Here is a 19,455-nt window from a genome sequence, read left to right on the forward strand (position 1 = left end):
TTCATTGTTATTATTATTAATATTATTTTTATTTTTTGCCATTTGTAAAAAATTTACCCACATTATTCACTCACTTTGCTCTTTTAAAAATGTGAACCTTCACCGTCCACTGTGAGAGATACCATAACAGAAAGGACACGGAATAAAAATCACTTTCCAATAAGAAAGATAAATATATAAATACAAAAACCAAGTCAAATGATCTTACTCTAAATTGTTTAAGAAAATAATGGTTACAATCTCTTTAAAAAATAATTTGAGAAGGTTAAAATGAAAAATTCATAATTCAAATAAGTCAATTCATAAGTCAAAGACAATAATGTACTTTTACAGCTCAAAATCTCGAGAAAAATGCTCCAAGTGAATGACAAAACTCGACCTCTTCCTCTTCCCTATTTGGGAGTCAATCGGATATCCTTGAATAAGAAAAACAGCAATAGAATCTCAATCAAGCTGGTACGAGGGAGAGGGAGCGGCTAATGCATGCAGCAACAACAAACACGGAGCAGCAAGGGGTCCGTCAAGACATCTGAAAAGCTGTTTTTCATTAATTACGGATTGTCAATAGATTTCCTAGCTTAAATCCTCTTCCTATTGATCTTGATTAGTTCCAGCTTTTCCATCACAACTAGTTCCATCTCATAGGTTGCAAGAAAATAATGGTTACAATCTCTTTAAAAAATAATACCACATTTAAAATAGGGTAAAGTGCAAAAAAACCCCTTCAACTATTGGCCATATGCAATTAACCCCCCTGAACTACAATTTGCCCCCTTAAACTATTGAATTTGGTGCAATTGACCCCCAATGTGACATCTCCGGCCAATTGGTGTAAACGGAAATAGTAAAAGACAATTTTACCCCTGTATAAAGCCACGTCGTTTCAAAAAAATTTAGCAACCACCAGCTAAAAAAATAAATTTTGAAAAAAAAAAAAAAAAAAAAAAAAAAAAAAAAAAAAAAAAATCAGGCCATCACCGTGAGTCAACCATGGCCGAACCAGCCCATCACCGTTCAGCCCACCATTCAAGCTCGTCCCCACTGCCGTCTCTTCATCCGCAAGCTCACAGCCGAAGTTACAACCAGCTTATCGCCGTTCAGCCGCAACCAGCCCATCGCCGCGAGTCAACCATGGCCGAACCAGCCCATCGCCGTTCAGCCCACCTTGCTCATCGGTCCTCTCCATCATCCGAGCTTTATCCCTGCAGCCGTCGCTTCATCTGAGCGCCGCCGAGTCATCCACGGCCGAGCCACCGCTAATCCAGCTCGCCGATCTCACCGCTGCATTTCGCTGCTGCCGCCACTTCACTGCCGGTCCATTCCTTGCCAGAGTCACCATCGCCGTCCAGCCCCCCACCGGAGGAATCACTATTCCTCCCGATCGACCAAAGCATACAAACAGAGACAAACAAAATTATACGATCATCAGTTTGTGCATATATATGTATATAGAATTACAGAAACGATATAGAGAGAGAAAGAGGAGAGGAGAGAGAGAGTGCGAATAAATTGAGGAAAATAAACCTTTATCCTCTGAAGCGAATTCTGAGTTGTGATATTTGTGGTTATCGGAGTCCAAGCTTGTGCACCTCACGGCCAAGAGTCATCCGTCTACACGACCTGCCTTCATCGGCTCCGCGCCGACCAAGAGCTCATCACACAGCCGCCAGATCTATTCTCACAGCTCTTTTCTTGTCTCCTCCAGATCCGCCGCGAGCTCGATCCACCATAGCCGGATCTGTTCTCACCAACTTTTCACTGCCATCAACATCCTCAAGCTTGCCGCGCTGCAAATCCAAGTCCAAGACCCAGATCTATCTCGCCGGTCATTTCCATCCTCACAGCCGAATCTGTCTCGCCGGCCATCTTCATCCTCGAAGGTGTAGTTGTGGGGACGGACGGGACGGTGGTGATGGTATCGTCTGTTTTATTGACGATGAACAGTGTATATTTAGTATAAGGGCGTGTTTGAGTGTTTTAAGTGGTTTTGGGTATAAAGGTAAAGGGTTGTATGGTCATTTAAAGAAATTTGGTTTGTCACGTGACCCATCACGTGCGTCTTCACGGCCAAAGTCAACCGGCTTATCACCGGAGGGGGTTAATTGCACCAAATTGATTAGTTCAAGGGGGTTATATGTCAAATTAGTAGATCAGGGGGGTTAATTACATATGACCAATAATTGAAAGGGATTTTTTGCACTTTACCCTTTAAAATATAGTGAATAATTTTTATTCACTGTATGTTCGATAATAGGTCCCATTATATTGATTAACGTGCATCAAACATGCAATTCTACCCGTACTCTTTGCTTTTACGAAAGAGTATAGTCATGAACGGATTAGACCCCCTCTAATAGAGTTTTTTTTTTTCGTACAAGTTAAATTAAAAATTAGAGGAGCCGAAAGCTCATAGCACAGCTTCCAAGGACGACGAAGAATAACTCAACCACTGAGCTACGAAAACAAAAGTTAAACAATCATCCAATGAGGGAGAGAAAAAAAAAAAAAAATCATCTACCGCATTGACTCGAGACCTAAACAGTCGTCCCATGAAGTTTGAAATCAAATACGCCGGCATCGGGCTAACTAGAGATGTTCATATTATGATCTAGCTGGAGGTGATATTCATATACACAGCAAAGTCCTTCATATTAGGAACCAACCAACCAGATTTGGGTATCAAATTCAAATGGTAACATTATATTTGAAGTCTCCAACCCTCATTATAAAGTTCATAACCCAAATTATAAGACCCGCCCAAGTTATAATCCAATGTGCAAGGCTGCAGGGTCCATCTTCCCTGTTTATAGCTTCAAGAAAATGTCATTCATGGAAAACAAGAATTGAACCACAACCCAGATAGAAAGAAATAGTAGCAGCATAAACTTCCACAATAATAAATTGCAACACAATTGTCACATAAACTGTAAATAGTTTTAAGACTAGAGGCTAAATACTTTAGAAAGAAAATGTCACAAGCCAACATTTTAAAATTTTATAATTAACTTCAGCTTAACCTCAAAGCAACACCAATAAAAATGGGGAATTCGACAACTGCCAACACCGACATGGTTTCGCCTGGATAAGAACAAGCTTACAGCCTTCTCCCTCTCCTACCACCCTTTCTACGAGTGCTGTCGGTGGGAATTGGGGTCACGTCCTCTGAAACATAAAATTACATGTTGTCAAAATTCATTAGAACTAATTAATTGCTGGCAATATTCAACAAAAAACACAATAGGAACCTAAGGATCAACAGCATAACAAGGATATGCAATCTTTATTCTACTGTTCATGAAAAAATAGTATAAGATATCTTCAAATGGAGTAATAGGGAAGCTCTCAAGAAATAGAAACTTTACCAATGCGACCAATTCTCATTCCTGAACGAGCAAGGGCCCGGAGAGCAGACTGAGCACCTGGACCTGGTGTTTTTGTCTTGTTCCCACCTGTGGCACGGAGCTTAATATGAAGGGCAGTGATACCAAGTTCCTAAAAGGGAAAAGAAAAAATAAACCCGTATTACTTTGAAGAAACCAAGACATTAAATTTCATTCTGAATAAAGAATTATCAATTGGAAGTTCAAAATCCAGCCAAAAAAAAAGAAAAATAAGAAAATAAAACGACTAGTTCAGACAAAAAACACTCATATATAAAAGAGACTGCAATAAGGAATCTAATGGAGTTGACTAAAGAAAAGAAATGCGAAAACAGAAATAAGTAATTAAAAATTAGGGACCTAAAATAAATATTCAAATAACCATGATCATTATATGCTGCAAAACAGAATGATGACAACCTTGCATCTTTGCGAAACATCCTGAGCTGCAAGCATTGCTGCATATGGGGAAGACTCATCCCTGTCTGCTTTCACCTTCATACCACCTGTGTTTTTAATAGATAGAAAGTAGATTGTCAAACATATAATTGAATTTTTTTCTTAATGTAAACAAGAGAAAATAATGAAACATCCACATCCCTTGAGAAGTCATTAAAAAAAAAAAAAACACAAAGGTTTCCTAACCCTCTGAATATATTCATCGTGAATGTAGTAACCAATGAAATAACTTTACATGAAAATCATTTTGTCTCGCACGCATAAATATATAAATAATACTTTGCAATTAGGTATACACTTATTTATTCTACTCAGCCCCATGAACAAAAAAGCCTTTCAAGGCAAAAATTGATATCCGTAGGGACCATAATCTATAAATGGACAATCTACTTGGCACCATTTTCAATGCTATCAAAGGAAGATTACCACACATTCAACTTAAATGGAAAAAATAACCCTTACCAGTAATGCGAACAAGTGTTTCTCGTCCAGACAAATCAGTCACATGCTGCATGTTAAACAGAAAACCCCACCCATTACCGGCCTCAAAGATGCTAATTAATAAAATATCAGCCAAAAATATTATTAATATTATTATAAAAAAACTTTTTAACTTACAATGAACGTGTCATTGAAGGATGCAAAAATGTGAGCCACCCCAAAAACATGCTCTCCATCTCTTACGCTGGGTCCAAGTGTCACATTCTCTTCCTTTGGCTCCCTAGCCTTTCTCTTGGACTAATTCATGATACATCCACAAAAAAATTGAATATGACATAACGTAATATAAAGCAGGAAAAGTTTAAATTCAAAACTTAGTCCAATTAGAACTTTGGTAGTTTTTTTTTCTTCTTGTATAAATAAAAAGAATCTTGATAAATGAAAGCCACACTGACATTCAGTGACAAATATAAAAGTCCTGAATCACAAAGCTACTTTATGTTACTCAAAGTTCAGAAAGTCATCAAAATAACCCTTAGTAAGGAAAACTGGACCAGAGAATGAGAATGAAGGTACGTCAACTGTTGGACTTTTTCGTGTGGTAGTTCTTAGCACCTTTAGTTTAGTGAAGCCAAAACCACAGATAGGATTTGGGTTTATTTATGCTTGGGGAAGGTGTTAGGCACCCCAAGAGGCCCGTTCCAAGTATGCTAAATTCCATTTCAATTCATATGATTGTGCACGAGCTAAGATGCCTAATGGTTAATCATCGGATGAAACCAAGAAGTTACCAAAAGTCCAATTGTGAATGACATTAATAAATATGCCAGATTTGCACAAGGAAATGAGATATTTTTCAACAAACACATACTGGCAAGTTATTCCCCTTATCACAGTGACCAAATTCTCAAACACAGTTCTTATTGCAAAAATGGAACAAATTTAGAATATTACTGTAACCATAAACACATGCTTCAGCTTACATTTTTTTTTTTTTCCAAACTAGAAATTTCTACATAACATATTTATAATACATTATAAATATACACACCCATGCACAGTTTAACACACACACACGCACACGCACGCAAGTATACATTTGAAATAAGAAATAAAAAAATAAAAAATAAATATCCATTGAATGCGTAGATGCAGTTACATAATGCCTAGCATCACAACTTCACACGTATATGAATCCATAAATCGTATAAAAAAATTAGCGCACAGATGATGCGGTGAGTAATAAAAATTTAAAATAGATGCACAAACAGATGTAAAAATTACAACCCAAATAGGTTTGATCTGAACGTTGTTACATATAGTTGTATATAATCAAAGTCAGATTGAAGACCTAACAAGTACAGAAACATCTAGTAACACTTAAATTTTTTTAAAAATATTCAATCTCAGACAAAACAATTTAATTTCTAAACAAATCGACAGTACAAAATAAAGGATTTATAAATGAACTTACCATGTTTTCGAACTGGTGAGACTGTTAGAGAGTGAACGACGATGCAGAGAGAGAGCTGCGATCGACTTCGAAAACCCTTGGAGGAGAGAGTCGAAAACTTGTTTTAGCTGCGCTTTATATGAAGAGATGAATTAGGGTTTTGTGGTGGGGAATTTGTAATGACGTCCTTTGACTTTTAGAAAATTATTAAATGGACCCCAAAGGAGTTCAGAATTTGACCCGACCCAGCATCAGAAGAGAAAGATTGCAATTGACCAAAAACGAACTCCCTCTGTCTCAAAAAACTGTCTCTCTTAGGTAATTATGACTCACAATTTGTGAAACCGAGGTAATATGTAATTTCATCGTGGGCTGGGCACGTTTGGGTTAAATTGTCCAAACGACAATGTCCACGATGACCAGTTAAGGGGTTTATTCAAAATTAAAACCCTTAAAAAAATATTTGGACTTGGGTCGAATTTATGGTCAAACTCACTCCATTTCAAATCCTAAATTGCTAAATGAATGGCCTATTTGGCACAAGTTTTTTTTTTTTTGGTGTTTTAGTTTTTGTCAGGTACTCTAGCAATGAGCAGTGAAAACACATATGTTTTTGTTAAAAATATTTTAGTTTGCACAATACTGAAATGTTTCATGAACAGTAGTAAAAAAATAGACACATAGTTTGCACAATACTTAAATGTTTCATGAATAGTAGTCAAAAATCGACACACCAATTTAGTATTTTTATATATTTCTGCATTGTAACGTTTGATACTATAACAAGAACAATAAGTTTTTTTTTTTCAAATGACAATTTTAAAGTAACTATTATATTTTTCAAAACAATATTTTTTTACCAAATATGTTTCTATGTTTTGGCTTTCAAGAATCTTACAACAAATAAACAGCCAAACATGTTTTTGATTACTATTTAAAACACTTATTTTGTTTCAGGTTAAAACTAAACACCAAAAACAAATGTTTCGGATTAAAACAAAACGCGTACCAAGCAGACCCGAAACAACAGCCCTTGCACAACCACCCTTTAGATAACGAGCCTAATTTTCTCATGTTATATTTGGGAGCACCGAATTGGTGCCTCGAATTTGGTATTTAAAAAAATTTAATACAAATTTTAAATTAAACTTTCTACAATTTCAAATCTCAAATCTAAAGCGCCGATTCAATACTGCCAAACATAACATAAAATTAATTCCATATTAACCATCTAGCACCATCTTCCACTACTCTACCCTCTCTTTCCCTTTATTTATTTTTTTTATTAATTTTGTTTTGGCAATTATGTTAAATTGAATAACTTGCAAAGAAGATACATAACAAGAGAGAGCTATTCTAGTCTACAAGACTTCCAAGCTGGATTTGAAGAGAGGGTAAAATGTACACAATTTTACCTTCAAATGCTATATCATCTCTCGGGTTTAAAAGGAAGGAAAAATTATCTCAAACACAAATCACAATTTGTTAGCAAGAAAATATACGACGACTTGTAGTTTAACCAAAATTATAGCCGTTAGAATACTGAAAAATAAAATTATAGCATTTGAACCTAGAAGCTTTGGAAAGAAAAGTACAAAAAAGGGCTAAAGGCTTCCTTAATAAAGTCACCCTCAACAAAAATGAAACCTTCTCCACTCCAACACCGATCCAGTTTTTTTGCAGGCTCCGGTCTGGGTATGAAGAAAAGCATATATTTTAGATGGAGCACCAAAGCCAACATCAAATAATATATTCTGAGAAAATAAGAAAAAAATTGGGTAAAAAATTTACAGTGTCTTCATTCATGTCATTCAATAATGTAATAATTGAAGGTCGGCATGAAAATCAACCAAACTAATTACTGTTGAAAGTAAAATTCCTTTTCCCCATGTTTACAACAAGAAAACTCGGTATCTTGATTCACAATGACTCAACTCCTGTCAAAATTTGCCTATATAAACTCATGTGCTTTCACATTTTCTAAAGCAAAGAATATTAGTGTGAACCCAAAAATTTACTTTTGAAAAAGAGAAAAGAGCGATGTAGCTCAGGTCAACACCGATTGGGTTAAGTGTGTAGCGCAAGTTACGCTGAAATAAGACCCATGTATCCTGCAAATAAAGCCAACACGTATGAAACAGCATATGCAACTGCAACAATGATTGGCTCTTTCATTCCAGTCATTTCAAGGTGGTGATGAAATGGCGCCATCCGGAATATGCGGTGGCCGGTCCCTCGTAACCGTTTGGTGATCTTGAAAACAGATACCTAAAAGACAAGGGCACTCGGTTATCGGACACAAGAAAAACACAAATTATCATTCAGTTCTCCAGTTTTCAGACACAAGAAAAACACATACATCATTATTCACTACTCAGTGCCTATAGTAACATGTAAATGCAAAATTTAGGAAGGGAAATACACCAGTAATAAATAGGGAAAAAAAAAAACAAGTAATCCACTATCCCACCCGTCATTTATAAAAAAATCGTATGCTTGCCCACATTGAATGCCTGATTCCTGCATGCATCCATGCATATGATGTTTATGTATCTTATAGAACCCTTGGATGCTGCTCTCTATGCACTGACAAAATTTGCATTTATTTGTTCTTAGTTCCACCAGTAATATGTTCATACAAAATTTGGAAATTGACTAGTAATAAATAAAAAAACCATCTTGAACCCACCCATCAATAACAAAAAATCATTTCCTTATCATAAATCCATCAATTATGAAAAGTTATGCGTTTCTAGCTGAATGCTTGCTCATGTATCAATACTATTCTTGGATGCACAGACCGATTATGTAGTTTAATTAGAGATTCGAAATTCAATGCGCTTTAGGGTGTGCGTTCATGTTGCTGACTAACATGCTAAAGCAGCTTTTGGTTTGTAAGGAAATCAATTGTTCCGTCTATTTACCATCTCACAAATAAGTTGATATGGGAGCAAATCTGTTTTGAACTTTCTAAATTACAGCCGTTATGCAATAAGAGGGAGATGAAGCTATAAATGACAAGAGGGTGAGAAATAGCTCAACAAGGTAAAAAAACACAGCGAGACTAGAACACATGCATAGCATATGCACCCCTCTACTTGTCTGTGTTACTATATTAAGCAAGCATCTACTCCATCATTCCCAAAATAAGTGCCCCTCTTATGTTGCAAAATGAATGTCTTTTTGAAAAGTCGATGTAAAATATTGAATTTTTCCTAAATTATCCTTGAGTTCAGAAAACTGTCCTAATTAATAATTTAATGTAGTCAAATTTTTAAAGGTATTTTTGAAATTTCAAAGGAAGCATGCACTAATCAAATGTCTTTTTAAAGAGCTGGAGTCCCCAAAAGGGACATTCATTTTGGGACAGAGGGAGGAATTTTATCAAGGGAATGATGGTTTAGGAATCTTTTTCTGGAACAATGCTAACAGGCAATATAGGGACATTTAGATGAGTAAAAGTGACTGCAATAAGAAATTGAGAAATAACTGTGTCTACAAGAAAAGAAAACCATGATGTAAGGAGCACATGCACAGCGCATGCTTTCCCTCTAGTTTTTATATGGTATTGCATACCGCTATGCTACACAAAGAACAAATCCTGAAAAATAAAATGCAGAATGTGCCAAAAGGCCCAAAAACCCAACATCAATAGTCTCCTTTAAAAAATAAAAAATAAATAAATAAATAAAACCAATGCAATGCAATGCACTTCTCATTATATGGATTTCATACCAGGTTGTGGAGAATCAGCAAAATAATACTGTTACTTTTAATAAAAAGTTCTGCATAATATTTACTACTGAAAAATGTTTTGCAATGTACTATTTAAGATAAAACATACAGTGATAATAAAGGAAGTTCAAATTCCATTATGGATCAAATATGCATTATAGAGTACAACTTTAAGCAAGGCTTTCCGAAATGTTCTGTTTGGGTATTCAAAAAATTCATTCAACTAAGCATCCAACCAAAGCAGAATATGAACGGACTTTCTGTAATATGAAGTTTGCATTTTTTCAGCTAAAAACAAAGGGAAGCATTTTTCCAATCCAACAAAAAATACCACCCTTTCTCTGCTTTGTTTTTCTATTTTTTAAAATGTCTGTCTGATCAACCATCTACTAGCTTCCCCAGCCACAAAAAAGAATCTCCAGAAGGCCATATGTGAGTTAAGAGACCCAGGGAGGAAAATAAAAAGATCAAAAGGAAAAATAATATAAATTGATAGCGGAAAAATATGCCAAAAACTGCAGTGTCAAATGGAGAGTGGTATTATGGAATAATAATAATAATAATAACTATATATATAGATATAAATATTGAAGAAAAAGCATGCAGAAAATTATCACAAACATCAAATACCTGCATTGTTACTGATAGTGCTTCCAGCACAAAGATTCCAGATGAAACGAATAATGGAAGGAACATTCCTGTACAAGCAGCCATCGCAGCCAGAGCTCCACCTAATGCCAAGGATCCTGTATCACCCATAAATACAGATGCCTTGTACCGGTTGTGCAAAAGAAAACCAATACAGGCTCCTGCCATTGATGCACCAAATACAGCAAGATCTGATTTAATATGCAAGAGTTAGTACTCGGATAAAGTTCTGATAAATACAGGTAAGATTTGGTTCCAAATCATCTAAGAATTAAATTTCTGAAAAGCTGGGATTACTGCTATTCAATGTGCATGCTTCTTTTTTATTTACAAAACTAATAATTCAGATTCTGTTCTCGGGAAATGTTTAAATACTTGATATTCATATTCCCACTGGACACAAGGTCAGCTGATCATGGCATTGTTGACAAACACTTTCCAAAGGCAAATAACTGTGTGGTATACTTTTCCTTTTCTTTTCTTTTTTTTTTCAAAAAGAAAAATGCATGTTCTAAACTTTTTAAACTCCACTTCCTTTCAAATGGTCCAGTTTGACAGCTCTTAGTTGTTAAATCTATCACAGTTATTAAATCTGGCATATTCTTTTGTTGTTCAAAAGTACCGAAAACCAAATAGATTTTCTACCAGCTTCAACATTTGTCAAACCAAACCTAGATATACAAGTTTCATTTCGAAAACTGAAGTTTTATTTCATGCTGAGTTGATTATTACCATTTTGTTCAAAGAAATCGTCGTCATCACCATCATCATCCTTGCTTTTATCCCATATGAATGGGGTCGGCCACATGAATTCTCTTTTTCCACTCATTTCTATTACAAGCCATGTCTCCGATTTTGTTCAAAGTATTATCCTGTAATTAACAAAATGATATTCTAGTGTTTCATCAGAGGTAAAAAGTAAAAACACCATATCCACACCACTTAATGGCCATTGTAAACAACCATAATCAATTACACAAGTATAATTAGTTACATAGAAGTTCTGAGAAGAACTGACTAGATCTAGAGTTGTAGTTGTATACTCACCCCTAAAAGTTTTATTATTTTTTCATTTAATTGATTTTTTTAAATTAAAAATATAAAGATAAAAAACTATTAAATATTAGCTCTTGATAATTAGAGGAAATACAATAAAGATTATACATTTTAAGCTTAACGATAACCATACTAACCAGAACATATAGGAAGCACCGCAATCGACATTGCAACAAAAGCCAATGCAGCAGTCCCTCCAGCCAACCCATCAAGACCATCTGTTAAGTTAATCCCATTTCCCATAGAAACAAAGCAGAATGAAGTCAAAAATAGATAGCTTTTTCCCAAGCAAACTAGGCCCAGCGGGGCAGGTAGAGGAACCAACATTTTCCTGCTTTGTGAAACAAAATTGGTATGTGAGAAACGGCATCAGATATTTATGACAGTTGATGCATAAATATTTTCATGTAAAATGCAAGTGCTTTGACTAGAGAATTGTGTATAATCTTCAAGCAACCAGATAGGGCATCCATTTGTCACACTACTTCCACAGTTTTATATTGTCATTCAGATAATAACAAAATCAAACATCAAATGAAACGGAATAGTACACCATTGCAAACAATTAACAGATATTGAACAGCTATTTGCTTTCAGAAAATTAGCTGAAAATACTTGCACTCTGAACTACTTATTCATGGGATTCTCAATGCATATGCAAATCCTAATTCATTGTTTACCACATAATAAGTTTGAGCATTGTAAGACTGTCATTGACATTGGCATGTTGCATTTGACTATATATTGTGATTTTACATAATGAATTTCTATATCATTAACTCATCAATAGAGATTTTTCCTCTTTGAATGTTCAGCATAAAATAGGCCAGACAAAGCACAACTTAATGGCATAACAATGATGAAATATACTTAAAGCCCTGCTCATGTGATAAGGCACAGCATTAGTTGGTCTCCTTACCACCAAGTCATAGCATCTAATGTCAATTTTTTCCTAGTATGCTAGGATTTGCACATACTACAACCTGAATACTACATAGGAATATAAGGTTTTGCCCAGACTTCAACTTGAATCTACATATAAATATAAGGTTTTGGTCAAACAAGAACTTCAATACTATGTATAAATATAAGGTTTTTAAGAGCCTCATGATCCATTTCACATTACTATGTACACAGAACATATCCAAAACACAAAGCTAGATCCTCTTCATTCCTTGTGTTGTTTATCTGCTTCAATTTGTTTGAGACATGCCTTGAGCCTAGCCCTGTGTTTAAGACATATCCCCTTGAAGTAGCAAATTGTAATGATAGTTTCATCTTCTTCTATCCATTTCTCATATACGAACGATAATTAGGGTTCCTTATCTAAAAGTCATAACATGTTGTGCCTTTTTTTTCTTTGTATCACTTAGTACTACAAAATATATATATATATATATATATTAAGGTTTATAAGAGCCTCATAAGGCTCCATTTCACATTACCACATACTCAATATATCTAAAAAACTAAAAGCAATTTGTTTTTAACAATGTAGTTTATGGCACTAATGCTTTATAAGGCCATAATGCTAACCAAGTCTTCTTTTTCCATATGTTTTGTTTTCTGCTTCAAATTGTTGTAACTATTTTTTTTCTTCAGTATTTCAACTTCCAAGTTCTTAAGATTAATGTTTGTTGTTCTATATGACACTAATCTGTCGGTCAAGAATGTCCATAGTTTAAAAGTGGAGGGCATGAGTTCCAGATTATCCTCCATTTTTAAATAAGATGAGATTTTTTTATACAAAAATAAATAAATGAAGTAATACATTTTTCAGCTCTTTTGCAAAGATATATACACATGTCAAAAAACACGGCTATCCACTGGACGGATCTCATGCTAAGTATCCCCTTGTCAAATGATGATTTGATGATCCGGGAAGAACTTATTGTGGGTTTTCCCTTCAGTTACTAAAAAATAAATGTTTTCTGAAGGAATAAAGCAATCGTATATTCAACATCAAAGCATGGTTAGCATGTAACGAGGCAGCAAGTATATAATCAGGATGTTCTCAAAGATCCACGATTTCAGTGAATTTTTCTAAAAAACTATAATATTTTCAATATATCTTTTACCTGTAGTTAATCAAACAAATATTTAATGCATCTACATATAAAAATTTAAATAATAATAAAATAATAAATAAAAAACTGACACCTAACATTTTTACATAGCATCATAGATACCTAACAGGAAGCAACTACCAAGTTTCATTGGATTTTATATGGAAGAATTAAAATAAAAAGGACAATGAAAATAGACAGACAAACTGACGAATACAGAAACAAGTAGTAAAAGCACGTGTAAACTACAAAAAACATTAAAAATCATGGGACCAGAAAATCTGTACATTGTCCAATTTACTAAAATAAAATCTGTTATTATGTATCAGGTTGAAGCAATCACATAAGGTTGGTAAAATATGTGAATCAAGTTATTGTACAATAGAATTTAAGTCTATTGGAGTAATACTAAGTTAAAAAAAAAATGAAGACTTTAAATTCTGAGTGACAATGCTTCATTAGAGAAAGACATCGGAAGGATAAAAAGTTTCCTTTTTTATTTGTGTACATTTTCACTAGCTACATAAACATAAGAGCTGTAATTGTAGAGGGTGGGAAGGTAGAAAAAAAAATCATCAGAAAAAGAGAGAGAGAACAACAACTGATGCCCGCTTAGCCATAAAATAAATCATTTAACAGATAGTTTAATCTCATGTATTCCAGGGAAAAGGAACACACATGTTAGTTGAATTATAAACACTAGTACAAATTCAAACAGAACTTCAGATTCCTTGAATAATTGACATCATGAGAACAGATATGTGAGTTACCATCAGAAAAATGTTGATCAGATTAGTTACAAGAAAGTATACATGCTGTAGGGTGATGATATATTTGTGAATGCCAACCAAAATGAAAACCATGTTCCAACAGCTACCTGCAAAGCACCACAACTTAAGATTACCTAAAATGCTGATAACCATCATCTAGAAGAAAGAAAACAAATAAAAGATATAAGAGGGAGAAAGCAACAAATGTATCTTTACCTCCAACAAAATTCTCATCCAAGCAGATAAACCATTGTTATCATTCTTAATAAGGCTTAAGATGTCATCAAGAAGCCCAATTGCAGCAAAGGCTAGAGTTGCTGCTGCTGCTCCAGAAACTTCAATAGAAGAAAAACCAACTATGACTTCCGCAACAATTATACCAATTGGGATAAAAAACAATCCACCCATAGTGGGGGTTCCTTTCTTAGTGGAGTGTGTAACAGGCCCTACTTTTCTGATGATTGAGCAAGCCTTCAAACTAAAAAGTATTGGGACACAAATGTAGCCTGCACAAGATACTAAAACTGCAGATATACAAAAAGGACGCATCAAATAAAACGGTTCCAAAGGCAGTCTGACAATTCTCCATGCACAACAATCCACAACAAAAACCAGCACTGTCAAGAAGGTAATCAGCCCAATATTGTTCATGACTCCGTATTTAATCCTGTAATTAGATTGTTCCGAAAGAAACATGTCAATATAAAACCTTTAATTAATAGAAACATCTTGTTAAGTCGACCAATATTGTGTACATTACAAAAATAACAATTTTTTTTTACATTATCCATGCAATATTGCTATCTTCAGAAAGGGAAAACAAAAATGCAAAACTAGACATTTGTGACTTTACCAACCAGCAGCAAAAATAATAAACATAAAAGAGAACCCCCATGAAACATTCAAGTGTGATAGACCCTATATATATGCATATATATATATTACTACATAATAGTAAGACTGATGACAACTCAAGATATTGAACACTACTCAAGAACACATCTGAAAGACCACAGGGAATATGCTTTTAAAGTAACTTCAACAAAATCCTAACAAGTAGTTTTTTTTTTTTTCCTAGTTGATACTCACACACACATGTCTCTTCTGAGACTTGAACTTTTGACCTTCCTTTGGGAAGTAAAAGGCTGATACCGCTAGGCCACTAGCCCGTTGGTCCTAACAAGTAATTCTCTCTTTTTAAAAAGGACCAAAAATGTGACTCTACAGCTCTGACAAGTCATAGAAAAGCTACGGATTGCAATATGAAATGTAAGAGACTAATAGCTACACCTTTAAATAAATAAATTAAATTAAATAAATAAATAAAAGAAAAGGAAATGGAAAGAAAATTACCAGAGATTCTGCAAAATATCATGCAATGTTTACTAGATAGTGAAATTCATACGAATTCTTTATAATGAAGCATGAAACAATGAAACTTTGGCCAAAATATGAAAGCTTTGACCAGTTTTTAATGTGATAATAGTAAAGCATTCTCATAAACAAAATACTCCCAAAGAACAGCAATTGGGTTTTTTGCACATTTGGATTTTTTTCCCTCCAAAATGCCAAAAGAAGTCTACAGAACATTATATTCTACTTTGATGTTTGAAAGAGATCCCCAACATGGTAAAACTTTGCACTTACGGATAATTTAATTAAAAATTACACAAAAATTTCATTAGTATACACCATTTTGTGGAATCCTTCAAAATCATGCTGCACAACGGTGAAGAAAAACAGAAACTCTAAACGATTGAAAGTCAAGAAAGGGAATAAGACTGGTAAAGCTCTATCTAATAAAGAGCAACAAAGCAAGCATAGAAAAGTAGAAATCAGTATTGAGTAAATAAAGGGGTGCTATTGCCTTCTTTTCTTGCGTCCTTTCCCAATCATTGCAAATCGGTGGGCAGTCATGGTTAAAGCATCATTCGTTGTAAGAAATTTCTCTCTAGTGCTAGGCAAATCAACATCAATCACTGGATTTAGCAAATATTCTCCGTCACTATCGTCACCGTCACTAGATGTATATTCAAAAGCCTTGTCATTGTCTTCCCAGTCATCAAGTGAAGAGATCCCCTAAACGACACAATGTGAAACATCAGGTGCATTATAGTCATGCATTAGAAACAATAAACTTTGTTTTGATATAGATGTATCCTGATAATAATTTACAAGACCATAATGCTACGGCCAAAGACAGCAAAAACCATATTACATAGCAATACAACGTTACACTTATATATGAATTTCACCTGTAGTGGGCAAGATATCGCCTCCCAAGCCATATTAACAAATTGCACTCTTATTTGTCCTCGATCTTAAGTTGTGTTTTCTTCTCAAAAGGATGAGAATTCTCAAGAATGTGCTTTGTTGACTTGAGAACTGGGAATGGGGACAAGAAATGTAGTTTGCTAAAGAATTGTTTTTAGTGTAAAAAAGTAAATCATCACTAGAGAGAAACTATCAGGACAAAAGAGGGGTTTATATACACCAAGCACGGACTGTACGGTTTCACATCACCATCTCTCACAATTTAACAGTCAAAGCTTCTTGGGGTGCTTTTATGATGTTTTTGATTATAGTATTCTATTTTTACATGCGGTCTTGTGATTTATATGTCATTCTTGCAGAGAGTTAAGTACATGCCCTCTTTTGTTGTACTTCTTCCACTGTTAGTAAATTAGTTCTTGCAGGTTACTCATTCCTGTGGACTTAAGCATACATTGGACTAAGAAAATCTTTCTCCTCTTATTTATTTATTTTATTTCCTTTTAACTTGGCGACACACTTTAATTCACTTGCATTGTTGATCTTCACTAATATGGAGATTTTCCATGGATTGTTCAATCATTGTTATTTGGAATTTGTAGTTTATGCCAAATCAATTACTAGCTATGAATCTTTGTCAAAACAGAGAGAGAGTTTCTTAGTTTACAGTTTCATGGTGTCTGTTTAATACTTTAATTCATCAAATAATTCAAAGTTTTTCATTTCTACTTTGAACATTTTCTAGAAGAAAAAAACACACATTTACAATAAATCCAACAACAAATAAAGTAGACCATCATCATATATTAATTGGACAAAAAAAAAAATTATACCTCATCCATGGCACTAACTTGGACGATCTTACGTCTCAGTCCGTGTTTTCTGGCACTTGATTCCAAGCGCTTTACAAGAAGCAACAAAATCAATCAAGGGGCATTTATATTATCCAACAATTATATTATCAAACAATCATCTAATATATATATGTGTGTGTGTGTGAGGATTACCTTGAGACCAAAATAAGAGCTGGGTCTGCGACAACAAAGAGTTGAATCGAATGAAGCGCGAGATGTGCTTGGTATGATAGAAAAAAAGGAGCGTTTGGTGGATCGGAAAACCCCCTGATGAGAAAAACAGTGGAGGTTCGCCGAAGAAGAATGAGATCGCATGACTGCTGTTGAATCTAATTGATATGACAATTACAAGATAATAACTCTGAAGGTAGAGAGAGAATGTGAAGGATAGAGATTGCTTTGTTTGTTGAAGCATTGCGTGTATGCGTGTGTTTGTGTGATTGGTAAGGTACTAATGAGCAAAGGAACCATCTTATATTTAGGAGAGAGAGAGTGGGGTTAGCGTCGTTGTGGAGGGAAGAGAGGAGAAAAAAACAAATCCACCTGACTTCGAAATTAACGAAGGTGCGACTTTTTGGGAACGCATATACCATGTTATTCCTCCATTTGGTTGTTAATACCTGTAATAAGTGGGTTACTGTAGAAATAATTGTAATGATTTCCGGAGTACCAAAGTGGTACGGAGTAAAATTTAAGTCACCGAGAACAGAACCGAACGGGGAAGAACCAATATTGTTTAGGATAATTATGTGACTTAAAACTCGTTTGACAATTATAATTGTTTTGTATTTTTATTTTGATCCGAAATAAAAATAATATTTTAACTTTAGAGTATATTCAATATTATTTCGAAACTTATTTAGTAACGTAAATTTGTTACAAAATTTTTTAAAATAAAAACATAAGGACATGTTTAATAAAAAGTGTTGCAAGTTTGAAATTTTGAATTGTTTGTTAAAAATGTTAATTAAGATTTTTTTTTTATTTTCTTTTTTTAAACAGTATTTTGCTGCGGTACAAAAGTAAATAAAAGTATCATTTTGATGATTCTGATTTTGACTTCAACTTTGGAAGTATTTCAATACTATTTTAATGATAATAAATATTATCAAACATGCGTCCTACTTTTATTTTGTTACACATTAACAAAAACAGAAAATACAAAACAAAAACATTAGTCTAACGAGCCTTTAAGCAATGATTACTTGTAAGTTGTATCCGGTGACAATGATATTAGTAACCCGAATTAGATTTCGAGTTGTACTATCTCTGCCAACTGACGCTAAATATGATGGGCACCACAGAGGCTATTGTGTTTAGCCGGTTGTGGTTGGTAAGAATTATGCTTAGGTTTTTCTCTATTTTATTCTTTGCATTTTATTTTATTATTAAAAGTAGCTGCTTAACAATATTCTTGTTAGTCAAAGGATGCATGCACTCACAGTAACAACGACGAACACTTCTACGAAGGTGTGTGTTTGTTGACACCTTGTTAGACGTAGATACTTTATGGACATTTTTAGACACGACCTTTAACACTTTATGGCTTTGTGTATAGTTTCGAAAATAATTTTTATCATTCCGGACACTTCGTCGACGTATCTTGAACACTTGGCTAACAGATCTCGAATACTTAGTCAACAAATTCCGGACACAAGATAATCTTAGAATGAATATTATACACATAATCAAAGTGTCCAACCTCCTTTCATTAAACAATTGAGATGAAACACCTGTCAATATATGTAATTAAAAAAAATATAACTATAATCTAATAGCATATATAGTATAATATATGTAATTCAATTTTTAGCTGATGCAACTTTAATATAAGAATTATAAATTAATTAATGTTCTATTATTGTCTTACTCAATAGATATATAAATGAGAAATTATATTTATATTAGTTTATGTTCAAGCTATGTGTCCTACTTTTTTAAAATTAACGTCTTTGTGTCGTATTATATCCGTATCTCATATTCATGTCCATACTTCTTAAGACCTTATTGTTTAGGTATTAAAGCCTTAGGAGCAATTTTGAATCATAGGAGAAGTTTCTGGTATTTAATTTCCCCTCCCTGTTCTATAATTGATGGCAATGCAGTCAATGAGTATAGAATATAGACATAAACATCAATGGTTCTATAGTACATGGCTGTGAAAAGAAACCTACCTATTCTTTCTTGGTTTCAATTCCGACTTTAGAAGTTGATGCCTGGAATGAAAATGATGTTGAGTAGGATCACTTTTTTTTAAGTAGGTAAATAATTTTTTTTTCCAACTTGAACCTAAAAAGAAGAAATGTGCCACAATTGTCAAGA

The 19,455-nt window shown here is 34.1% G+C and overlaps 2 protein-coding genes across 2 annotated transcripts; both read right to left on the reverse strand.

Moving 5' to 3' along the window:
• Nucleotides 1-2,862: 2,862 nt before the first annotated feature.
• On the reverse strand, nucleotides 2,863-5,913 carry LOC132311429 (small ribosomal subunit protein uS11x). The gene is made up of 6 exons (XM_059809336.1): nucleotides 5,755-5,913; nucleotides 4,458-4,577; nucleotides 4,302-4,347; nucleotides 3,801-3,886; nucleotides 3,363-3,492; nucleotides 2,863-3,162 (listed from the first exon to the last, which is right to left on the reverse strand). The coding sequence occupies exons 1-6, from the start codon at nucleotides 5,755-5,757 to the stop codon at nucleotides 3,095-3,097; spliced, it is 453 nt and encodes a 150-aa protein (XP_059665319.1). The 5' UTR covers nucleotides 5,758-5,913; the 3' UTR covers nucleotides 2,863-3,094.
• Nucleotides 5,914-7,507: 1,594 nt separating this feature from the next.
• LOC132311438 (phospho-N-acetylmuramoyl-pentapeptide-transferase homolog) lies at nucleotides 7,508-17,666 on the reverse strand. Its single transcript, XM_059809344.1, has 8 exons — nucleotides 17,287-17,666; nucleotides 17,113-17,181; nucleotides 15,876-16,087; nucleotides 14,225-14,675; nucleotides 14,051-14,115; nucleotides 11,310-11,503; nucleotides 10,099-10,307; nucleotides 7,508-8,001 (listed from the first exon to the last, which is right to left on the reverse strand). Exons 1-8 carry the CDS (start codon nucleotides 17,446-17,448, stop codon nucleotides 7,819-7,821), a joined length of 1,545 nt encoding a protein of 514 aa, XP_059665327.1. The 5' UTR covers nucleotides 17,449-17,666; the 3' UTR covers nucleotides 7,508-7,818.
• Nucleotides 17,667-19,455: the final 1,789 nt, after the last annotated feature.

This window comes from Cornus florida, unplaced genomic scaffold (assembly GCF_030987335.1).
Source record: "Cornus florida cultivar Cherokee Brave unplaced genomic scaffold, ASM3098733v1 CherokeeBrave_3.0.0_Hap2_Chr01, whole genome shotgun sequence".
Lineage (NCBI taxonomy): Eukaryota > Viridiplantae > Streptophyta > Magnoliopsida > Cornales > Cornaceae > Cornus > Cornus florida.

Coding starts and splice junctions, on each gene's coding strand:
- LOC132311429 (XM_059809336.1), bottom strand. Junction 3,493..3,800: donor ATGTTTCGCAAAGATGCAAG/GTTGTCATCATT, acceptor TTTCCCTTTTAG/GAACTTGGTATCACTGCCCT. Junction 3,163..3,362: donor AATGAGAATTGGTCGCATTG/GTAAAGTTTCTA, acceptor TTTATGTTTCAG/AGGACGTGACCCCAATTCCC.
- LOC132311438 (XM_059809344.1), bottom strand. CDS start 17,448: ATGCGATCTCATTCTTCTTCGGCGAACCTCCACTGTTTTTCTCATCAG. Junction 16,088..17,112: donor AAGTTAGTGCCATGGATGAG/GTATAATTTTTT, acceptor TGTGTCGTTTAG/GGGATCTCTTCACTTGATGA. Junction 14,116..14,224: donor GGATGAGAATTTTGTTGGAG/GTAAAGATACAT, acceptor GGTGCTTTGCAG/GTAGCTGTTGGAACATGGTT.